Below are 11554 nucleotides of genomic sequence, written 5' to 3'. Positions count from 1 at the left end.
AATTTTTGATAAAAGAACTGTTAGAATTAACCCATGTTTCATTGCATTATCTTTTAGTTTCTCCAATATGTAATACAAACAATCCTTTGTTTTCTCACATTTTTGAATCACCCATCTTTTGTTATCTATTTTCTGCCACCCTCATTTAATTATGCAAATATTTCACAAAGTGTGGTTTTCCATAATTACACAGCTCTCACTTAAAAGAAATGCCAATACATTGTCAAGTATTCGTGCTGAACTGGTTACCGATAAGCTAGACAATGTCACATTGAGCAATTTTGATCATAATCCCTTGACTTCTTTAGACTAAAGTAAGAGAGGTAGAATTCCTGGGTACAAGAGTAAATGTATATTTCATGTATAAATATATCAATACATACATGTATATACATATACACAGATGTGCATAACATATGTACGGTGGGGAAAGAGACAGAGAGAGACTGACTAGTGGGGGGCATGTGAAGAAGGTGCTAAAGGACCAACCAGTAAATGTCTTAGGGACAGGGGAGGCAGGTTGTCAAGGAGGAGGTGGTCCCTGACCTTGAATATTGTGGAGGAAATGGGATTGCTGAAGTAAAGATGTTTATCTTCCCCTAACAAGAGAAAGAGGGGACAACTTGGGGGCATTGGATTCTCAATAGGCACAGAAGCTGGGAAGAAGGTGGGAAAGATTTAAAGCCCATTTTGCTACTCTGAGCTGCTAATGCAGATTTAGGTGGTACAAATTTTTTTTTTGTTACATGGATGAATTACATAGTGGTGAAGTCAGGCCTTTTTCGACGGGTCATTTTTCATCCCTCACCTCCCACCCTTGCTCCTTCTCAGTCTTGAATGTCCATTATGCCACTGTGTGTGACCATGCATACTCATCATTTTGCTCCCACTTATAAATGAGAACATGTGGTATTGTTTTTCCATTCCTGAGATTCTTCACTTAGGATAATGGTCTCCAGTTCCATCCAAGCTGCTGCAAAATACATTATTTCATTCTTTTTTATGGCTGGGTAGTACTCCATGGCATGTGTATGTACATATACTTGCATATATATGCCTGTGTGTGCACACCACATTTTCTTTATCCACTCATCAGTTGATGGGCACTTAGGTTGATTTCATATCTTTGCAGTTGTGAATTGTACTGCCATAAATATATGTGTGCAGGAGTCTTTTTTATATAATTTCTTCCAGAGTCCTGTTTAAGTCCAGTGTTTCTTTGTTGACTTTTTGCCTCAATGATCCGTCTAGTTCTGCCAGTGGAGTGTTGAATTCTCCCATTATTATTGTGTTACTGCTGAAACATGACTTTTATATGCACCAGGAAACCAGAAAATTCTTGTGACTTGTTTTATTGTGATATTTGTTTTATTGCAGTGGTGGTCTGGAACCAAACCTGCAGTACATTTGGGGTATGCCTGCATCGTGGGAAGAACTGCTCATGTATAGACATCTCATGTCACTATAAAATATTCCTGTAGACAGGGTTTTAGCAAAGGAAATCTGCTCCTTGGAAGCCCCTGCCTCTTGCCTGCTTGATTCTTTTCTAATGAGCTAAAGCATGTATATGTGTGCCCAATACAGTGCCCCTCTCTGGCTTTGGTGAACAAGTCAACCCCAACCAACAAGCCTGAGCCAAGATCTTGGTGCTAGATTTGATTGCTTTACTGCCTTCATTTGCTAGGTCGTCATCTACCATTTCTAAAATTCTTCCTGTTCAGTCTCCTTTTATCTACATAAAAGTCAGAGGGCGTTTGGTGGGAAATGATGTTATGCTTTGATTGGCAAGGGAGAATCAATACTGAGAAAAATGGGATATTAAATAAGACACACGAAAAATTCAAAGATAGACGTAAACTCTGTCCTTAATGCCCTACCTATGGATGGACACAGCTAGATTCTGGGGACAAGTAACTTGGTTCTGCTCGGGGTGGCCAGAGCTGCAACCCAGGTACACAATGTTCTTCCCAGCTTATTAGAAGATCCCACCTGCAGCTAAGAAATTCTAGTGCTTCTGGATGGGTATCAAAGGAAAGAGCCTGTGATGTAGCCGGCATGTAGTTCCTGGGTAGTACTCAACAAGCTATCACAACCCAAATCTCCATTAAGTTCTTGGCTGTGGGACATTGAGTGGTTTTTTTTTGCTCTTCTTCCCCCGTTCTAGTTCCCACCCCCACCCCATAACAAGAGGTCAGATAAAAGAGCTGTCAGCCAGTTATCACAGACACGAATCTCAGCCACCTTCAGAGTTAGGTGGCGGTCTTGAGCTTTTATTTGTGGCTTGCTTGGATGAGTTCCCAGTCCAGATGGTGTCAACTCCATTCCTATGAGGTGAGGATTGTTGTCTCTTTTGTTTAAATAAGAAAATTGAGAGAGAGGTGACATGACCTGTCTGAGGTTCCATAGGTAAAAAGGACAGAGATTAAACAAGATACCAGCATTTTTGACTCTAAACCCGGTGCACTCTCTTTAGCATTATGTGCATAGGGTGTGGGGCAGATGGGAGGGGCAGGAAGGGATGGATAAATTCACACCTAATGGGTATGATGCACTATGTCTGGGGGTTGGGCACCCTTGCAGCTCTGACTTGGGCGGTGCAAAGGCAATATGTGTAACCAAAGCGTTTGTACCCCTCCATAATATTCTGAAATAAAAAATAAAATGAGGCAGGGCGTAGTGGCTCACGCCTGTAATCCTAGCACTCTGGGAGGCCAAGGCAGGCAGATTGCTCAAGGTCAGGAGTTCAAAACCAGCCTGAGCGAGACCCCGTCTCTACTAAAAATAGAAAGAAATTAATTGACCAACTAAAAATATATATATACAAAAATTAGCCGGGCATAGTGGCGCATGCTTGTAGTCCAGCTACTCGGGAGGCTGAGGCTGAGGATCACTTGAGCCCAGGAGTTTGAGGTTGCTGTGAGCTAGGCTGATGCCACGTCACTCACTCTAGCCTGGGCAACAAAGTGAGACTCTGTCTCAAAAATAAATAAATAGGCCGGGCGCGGTGGCTCACGCCTGTAATCCTAGCTCTCTGGGAGGCCGAGGCGGGCGGATTGTTCGAGGTCAGGAGTTCGAAACCAGCCTGAGCAAGAGCAAGACCCTGTCTCTACTATAAATAGAAAGAAATTAATTGGCCAACTAATATATATAGAAAAATGAGCCGGGCATGGTGGCGCATGCCTGCAGTCCCAGCTACTTGGGAGGCTGAGGCAGAAGGATTGCTTGAGCCCAGGAGTTTGAGGTTGCTGTGAGCTAGGCTGACGCCAAGGCACTCACTCTAGCCTAGGCAACAAAGCGAGACTCTGTCTCAAAAAAAAAAAAATAAAAATAAATAAATAAATAAAATAAAATAAAATAAAATAAAAAATAAAGGAAAAAAACATTATCTGGAAAGCCCGGGACCTCAAATTTGGAAGGGGGTGGCAGTCAGTAGTTTGTGTCTTTCTGATGCCTGGGGGCATCAGAAATTGTCCTGCACTCCATTTCAGGATCACCTAGGAAGTCACCCAGAACTCTGCGTGTGAGAATTAGCCATCCAGGGCCTGATAATGTTTCTCTTCTCTGGGATCATCTAGTACATGTGAGGCCTGCAAAGGAGGGTATTGGGCATCCCCAGGATCCTAAGCCACTTTTGGAGGCAAGTAGGAACTGGAAAAAACTAGAATAAGAACAAGGCCTCATAAATGAACAGATCTCAAAGCTCTGAAAAACTTGGGTCTAAGGTGATTTTTTTTTTTTTTTTTTTTTTGAGACAGAGTCTCACTCTGTTACCCAGGCTAGAGGGCTGTGGCATCAGCCTAGCTCACAGCAATCTCAAACTCCTGGGCTCAAGCAATCCTCCTGCCTCAGCCTCCCGAGTAACTGGGACTTACAGGCATGTGCCACTGTGCCCGGCTAATTTTTTCTACATATTTTTAGTTAACCAATTAATTTCTATTTTTAGTAGAGACGGGATCTAGCTCTTGCTCAGGCTGATCTGGATCTCCTGACTTTGAGCGATTCTCCTGCTTAGGCCTACCAGAGTGCTAGGATTACAGGCGTGAGCCACGGTGCCCGGCCTGACCCCGTCTCTACTATAAATAGAAAGAAATCAATTGGCCAACTAATATATATAGAAAAAATTAGCGGGGCATGGTGGTGCATGCCTGTAGTCCCAGCTACTCGGGAGGCTGAGGCAGTAGGATTGCTTGAGCCCAGGAGTTTGAGGTTGCTGTGAGCTAGGCTGACGCCATGGCACTCACTCTAGCCTGGGCAACAAAGTGAGACTCTGTCTCAAAAAAAAAAAAAAAGAAAGAAAGAAACAGCCTCATAGAACCCATTGCTTTGGATTTATTGTGTTCCTGTCACAGCATGCCAGTGGAAATTAAAATAAAACTTTAAGGCTCCCCCCCCCCCCGCCCCCCCCCCCACTGACTGAATGGACCCCCTTGTGGCCAAAGGAATATGCTAAAACTAAACTGTCTGCCTGCCAGGAGGAGGGAGGTCAGACATGCCTCATCATGCCCCCCTCCCTTCTTGTAGATGTTCTTTGTGACCCATTGACTGGGCTAAGGGTATGCAAGACCAACCTGCAGGTCCTTGATTTACACAACAAATCTTTGTCCAGTGGCATATCTCTGATAACAACTCCTTATGTTAAAACATTCCAAGCCTTTATGTCTTTAACCAATTACAAGTCAAAGAATCTTTAAACCCATTTGTAACCTGTAAGGCCTCCACCCTCCCATCCCACCCCCGACTCCACTTTAAGATGTCCCACCTTTTGGGGCCAAGCCAATGTATGCCTCCCACGTATTGATTTATGACTACCTGTAACCCCTGTCCCCCTGAAATGTACAAACTGTAACTCAGCCACAGTGAGTCCACTTGCTCAAAGCTTCTTGGGAGTGGCATCATGGTCCTCAAATTTGGCTTAGAATAAACTTCTTTCAAATGTTTCAGAGTTTGAGTTTTTCCATCCACGCCAGCTTTCCCCCTTCTTTATTCAAAAGGCAGGTACGGGGAATCCAGAGGCCCGCTCTCACCCTCACGTTCCACCTGTAAGTGAACAACAGATCTCTGACTTGCACACCTGTTTTGCCATGTGCTGGTGTAGTCACATGATCAGAAGGGCACTCTGAGCTTCAGGCTCAAGTCTGCCTCAGCGTGGCTTGAGGAAGGAAAATTGGCTAGTTAAGATGTTGGGACTTCACTAGGCACAGTGGCTCATGGCTGTAATCCCAGTACTTTAGGAGGTTGAGGCAAGAGGATTGCTTGAGGCCAGGAATTTGAGACCAGCCTGGGTAACATAGCAATATTTTATTTTATTTTATTTTCTTGGGTAACCCATTGCAAGAGACCCATTTCTTATAAATATAAAACTAGCTGGGTATGGTGGCATGTACCTGTAGTCCTAGCTACTCATGAGGCTGAAGGAATAGGATTGCTTGAGTCCTGGAGTTTGAGGCTATTGTGAGCTATGATTGTGCCAGCCTGAGCAACAGAGACCCTGTCTCTAAAAAAATAAAAAAGATATAAGCATCTAAGAGTGAAAGCCTCGAACATCTGGTCTTTCATAATTTAAAAGGGCTTCTCTTCTTTTCTTTCTCTCCCTAATCTCCTGCTCTTACATCTAATGATTCATGTGCCTAAAACTTGTATTTTTCCCACTTCCCAATTTTATATATGCCAAGAGGAGAATGAGTTTTCAAAACCCCCTTTGAGAAACTCTGCACCTGATCTCTAGTATAACACCTGCTTTTGAGCAGGTGGATTCGTCTGGAGCAGCATTGTTTCATAACTTTCTACGTCTGAGCTATCCAATATAATAGCCGCTAGCCGCATGTGGCCATGGAAAACATAAAATGACTAGAAACTGAATTTTAATTTAATCGAATGCATTGAAATAGTCATACGTGGCAAGTGGGCACCATATTGGACAGCACAAAGGAGTCTCTTTTGCTTGGTTGGAAACTTCTGAACAGATATAAAGACTTTCAAGGAGAGGGACAATCTCTGTTACTATGCAATTCACATCAGAATTTTATTCTTTTCTTTGACTCTTATTTTCTTTCCTATTTGGTTTCAGGAAGGTAAAGCAACAGATAGAGAAAGAAGGGAGCAGATGGGAGAGGGCTGGGCATTTTGAATGGTAATTGAGGCTCCTCTTCCCATTTTCCAACTGCCCCCATCCCTCGGCTGCCTCTTAGTATCTGGCTATTTTATCTCATTCTGCCTCCTTGTTTTTCTCCTTCCCACATATCATCATCTGTGTATTTCCTTATTATCTTGTTTACCTAGAATGCCAGCTCTAGGAATGTGAGCATGTCTGTCTGTTTTTGTTCACCACTCTATCCCAGTGCCTAGAACTTGGGATATAGTTAGGCATTTAACAAGCACTTATCGAATGAATGAACTTCCCCTTCTCACACACACACACGCATACATTCTAGACAGATTAAAATGTTATGTGTTTAAAAAAAAAGAAAGAAATTGTAAATGAAAATAGTTTTCAAACATCTGGAAAAGGAAAGAAATTCTGAGTTTAAGATTAACAGCTAACATTTATTGAGTGTATTATAGTTCCAAAGCTTAAGGTTTCATACATATTAGATTATTTAACCTTCCCAGTAAGCCAAGGAGATCAGTTTTGATATTTTTTCCTGTGATACATATGGGGAAAATGAGGCCTGGGAATTGTGTGACTGGTCCAGGTTCTACAGCTAAATGCTGGTGGGTTGGGATTCTAGTTCACAGCTACCTGACTCTGGTGCCTGTGTTCTTTCCTTTGTAAAATACTGAACAGTGGTGAAGCACACTGGCTCATGCCTGTAATCCTAGCACTCTAGGAGGCCAAGGCAGGAGGATTGCTTGAGGTCAGGAGTTTGAGACCAGCCTGAACAAGAGCAAGACTCTGTTTTTACAAAAACTAGAAAAAATAAGCTGGGTATTGTGGCTCGTACCTGTAGTCCCAGCTACTCTGGAGGCTGAAGCAGGAGGATCACTTGAGCCCAGGAGTCTGAGGTTGCAGTGAGCTATGATGATGCCACAACACTCTAGCCAGGGAGACAGAGTGAGACCCTGTCTCAAAAAAAAAAAAAAAAAAAAAAAAGAAAGAAAAAGAAAAGAAAAATGAAAACCCAAAAAACTAAATAGCCAACAGTGTGGTGACAGAAATTGTCTTTATATTGCCTAAGGTAGAACAGGATGTGAGGAACATGCATCTTATGTCCAGTAGGTGGAAATGTAACCCAACCCTTAGTGAGAAAACTATGACAGCAACTATCCAAAGCCTGAAAAAGACAATGTCTTTTGCCTAGGAATTCTTTCTTCATTAACTCATGTTACAAAAAGAATAATATATGTGCGAAAGCTTTACCTATAAGGACGTTCATCAGGACATTTTTTTTTTTTTGAGACAGAGTCTCGCTTTGTTGCCCAGCCTAGAGTGAGTGCCGTGGTGTCAGCCTAGCTCACAGCAACCTCAAACTCCTGGGCTCAAGCAATCCTCCTGCCTCAGCCTCCCAAGTAGCTGGGACTACAGGCATGTGCCACCATGCCCGGCTAATTTTTTCTATATATATTAGTTGGCCAATTAGTTTCTTTCTATTTATAGTAGAGACAGGGTCTCGCTCTTGCTCAGGCTGGTTTTGAACTCCTGAACCTCGAGCAATCCACCCGCCTCGGCCTCCCAGAGTGCTAGGATTACAGGCGTGAGCCACCGCGCCCGGCCTCATCAGGACATTTTTATGACAAGAAGAAATTGGAAATATTTGGGTCTTCATGACATGGGGAATAATCATAGTATTTATAATTGAATTGTGGGTATGACTTACATAATGCGCTCATATTTTTTTTGTCTCCATCTGTATACTTTATTCTGAATGGTTCATGTATTTCCTTGTTTCTTCAGGAAAATTTATATAGGTCCCCACAAATTTTACGTGACTCTTCCAGTTGCAAAGCGTCTTCTCAACTTAACTAAAATCTTCAGGCCCGTGCAATTAGCCACAGCTCCACAATTTGTTCAGAATAATGGACGCTCCTCTCCCTTAGAAGCTCCAGTTACAGAACAGAGATGTGGTCAGTCTCTTTCTCTCTCTTTGGTTCCTTCTCTCTCTTCCTTCTCTCTCTGGTTCTTTGTGATTCTCTTCCTCCACCCCCACCCCACCTTGCTAAACAAAGTTTTTGTCTCCTAGGTAGTAGAGGGAGGAAGGACCAATAAGAGGGAGTAGGAAAGTTCTTAGACAAGAGAGACTGTCACAGCTGGCTTTGTACTTCTGGTCCTGACTCTTTCCTGGGAGATTTTAAGGGTCCACTGGAGACATAAAACATCTTCCCACCATTTATAGTTTGGATACTTCCCCAACTGCAGCCCTCTTCTCTGCTACTACAGGCCACTTTAACCAGATCCTCATGCTTTAGGGGCTTTAGTCATAACTCGAACACAAGTCTACTATGTCCCTGTAAACCTCTGGGAACACGCACTAAGCTCTGAGTAGTATTCATTAAGCCTTTTCTTTCGAGTTGGAATCAGAAGGCAGCATCTCCGCTTCCCCGAGCAAAGCCTTTTACCAGCCAAATCTTCAAAATCCTCTATACGATTCCTTCAACTCTGGACCACTTATATGCATGAAAGTCTTGAGTCCCTTAACAGCTCTTAGCCATCATCTTTTCTCAAGTCTCTGTCTCACAACTCCCTCTTCGTTTGCATTAGTGCTGTTTGTCTTAGGATCTTCACTAAAACTGCCTTATAACATCCTGTTATGTATTTTTAAAAATAAAATATCAGGACACTTAATGCATCTGATGTCATGAAAATAATGATTACAACGTAAAAGTACATACATATACCGATTATCTGTAGGTGGTAGAATTCCTAATGCTTATCCATTTCATCTTTGTATTTTTTAACTTTACAAATTGTATAATCTGAAAAAAGCAATTCATTTAAAAAAGAAACAAATTTTGCAAAGGAAGGGGTATGTACTATGAGATGGAAAGAAACTTGGGGAAATCATTGGCTAGCTTTAGAATTGATGTGCTGCTGGGTAGCTGAGGGTAAAAAGGGAAAGTAGGAGAGAGAATATCATAGTATTCCCAAGCACCTTCCTTGTGTTTCCTACCCTGTTATTCTCAATCCCTTCTCTTCCTCTAGCAGTACTGGGAAAAGACCCGTCTTCTGCCAGAACTTAACCCAAATACACAGACACCAACATGAAGTCCTGGGTTCTCCTCCTTATCGTGTCCATCTCTGCAGTTGTGATCATTCTGCCTGTGCTGGGAGGCACCAAATCCGAATGTCTCAGAGGTGATGTGAAGAGGGAAGGGCTGCTCTTCCTAGTCCTGGGATGTCTGTAGGAGCTGATTCGGGGCCCACATTTCCAGATCAGATCCCTTCTTAAGCAGAGACATCCAAACAAGATTAGGTGGGATGTTCCCAGTCTGGTGTCCCTTCAAGCTTCCCCCGCCCCCCAGCTCTGAAAGCAATCTTAGGTATATGAAAAGGGACCAGAGCTTTTTTTTATTTCGGCATATTATGGGGGTACAGATTTTAAGGTTTAAATAAATGCCCATTTCCCCCCCTCCCCCCAAAAGTCTGAGTCTCCATCATGACCATCCCCCAGATGGTGCGCATCTCACTCATTATGTATGTATATACCCGCCCCCCCCCACCTGCCCAATACCCTATTACTGTAGTACCTATGTGTCCACTTAGGTGCTACTCAGTTAATGGGACCAGAGCTTTTGTAAACATTCCATAATCATATTTTCCAATGTCAGACCAGCTTGGTTAGAGGAGACACCCACATAGCTTCCCTCTGAGCCCATATTTTCAGGATCTGTGTGCCTCAGTTGGGTGAGCCTTTAATCAATAACAAAAGGGTAATATTTAATACATTCATTTAGTTGGGGGGGGGTGCAGGGGGAGAAATCTTTTTAGAACATGAAAAAGCAGAAAACACAAATAAGGGGTCCTTAGTAGATCAAAGTTCGGGTTCATATGATAAGAAAGTGGGGACAACAAAGGACTGAGCAGGAGGGTTGTGAACCAGTGAAAGACATGAAATTTAGGGAGAAAAAAAGAGAAGAAATTTAGAGAGAGGCTGAGTGTTTAGGTGATATCAGGGAAGCAAATAGAAGGGGAGAAAAGTAAGTTTCGATTCTCCCTCGGGTCAGTTTCCCATTGTGCAAATTTGGTGTGGAAATTAGATCTGGAGGGTATTGCAGGCTCTGGAATCTTAGGTTATAGGAGAAGAAATTAGGTGGAGTGGTGCCATACATGGTCAGGCTGTTCCAGGTCCTGATTTTAGGAGCCAGGGTCCTGCAGTGCTGTGGGGACTTGTGGGAAAAGGGAACACATGTCAGAGAAAGATGGTCTCTGTTGAAGAGACTGGTTAAAATTGGAGATTTTATTGGAAGGCAGAGAAATACATTGTGGCTTGAATCTCAAGTTCCACATGGGGTTGTCAGGCTTGAAAAGGGTTTCTTTTCCAAGTTGTGAATGGATGAACCCTACTAACTTCTACTATGTCAATTCCACTTGAAGTAAAAGAAACTCAGCAGTGCTGGGTACAGCCTCCAAATAAGTATTGTAGAAAGAGGTGCACTAGAGGGCGCACCTGTCTGCATCAGAATCATACGTGCTGCTGGACCTTCTGTGGAAACATCTGCTTACATAATGAGTGAGTCGGTCGGGGTGGGAAGGCTGGGGGCTGGGCATGCTTCATCCCTGCTCCTCATCCTCTATCCAGAAGCTGTGATCAGGAGCAGAAAATTGCAGTCACCCAAATCCTGCTCAAAGGAACAGGCAGTAAAAGGCAATAGCCTTCTATCTTCAAACCTAGGCTGCCTCTCGCTGCAAAATACATCAAGACGCTGACATGGGGGCCTCTAAATTTTTCTTCACTCTTGTTTGATTCCCTTTGCTTCCCTCAAAACATCATCCGCAAGTGTATACATCCCTCCTTTGTCCAAGACCCCAGTTACTGCCCCCTTAGTTGGGCTTCTCCACCGGCCCCCTTCACTCAGCCAGGCCCAGAGACCTGGTCGCTGCCTGTCTGCAGAGCCAGCAAACCTCGTGGGAAAAATTGCTTAAAAGTGAGCAACTCCTGATGTCACAGAAAGAATTTCTAGTCTTCTTATCTTGGGCCTAGGGGACTATTAAGTTTGGAAATAGATTTCCCCCAGGGTTCCTGACTTTTGACTACCTGCCTTTTCTCTTTCAGAGAGCCCTTCAAATCAATAGTAGATTTCGAGTCTTCTCCCTATGAATACTAGACTACCACTAGTGTGGGCTAGAGGACAACCATGTGTTCTAAGAAGACTGCTGCCTGGTTCCCTGTTGGGATCCCTAAGTTGCCCCAGCTGAGGACCTCTCTGCTCTTCTTTGGCTTCTTTACCCTAACAAGGCTCAAGTTTTTGCCAAATAAATGGATATACCAACCTGAGGGCTCTGCACTTCTTTCCTACTCCATACCTATGACTTAGTTTCCCTCATTACAATCTCCAACAGTCCCAATAGCTGTTCCCATCCCATCATGGGCCTAGGTACCCAATTCTGCCTTTCCAGTAT

At 43.3% G+C, this 11554-nt stretch overlaps 1 protein-coding gene across 1 annotated transcript; it reads left to right on the top strand.

Annotated features, from left to right (window-relative positions):
• Positions 1–8917: 8917 nt before the first annotated feature.
• On the top strand, positions 8918–11259 carry LOC105880395 (protein WFDC9). The gene is made up of 3 exons (XM_075993417.1): positions 8918–9289; positions 10529–10664; positions 11208–11259. The coding sequence occupies exons 1-3, from the start codon at positions 9196–9198 to the stop codon at positions 11257–11259; spliced, it is 282 nt and encodes a 93-aa protein (XP_075849532.1). The 5' UTR covers positions 8918–9195.
• The last annotated feature ends 295 nt before the right edge of the window (positions 11260–11554 follow it).

Source organism: Microcebus murinus, chromosome 16, assembly GCF_040939455.1.
Source record: "Microcebus murinus isolate Inina chromosome 16, M.murinus_Inina_mat1.0, whole genome shotgun sequence".
Lineage (NCBI taxonomy): Eukaryota > Metazoa > Chordata > Mammalia > Primates > Cheirogaleidae > Microcebus > Microcebus murinus.
This window is presented reverse-complemented; position numbering and strand designations above follow the sequence as displayed.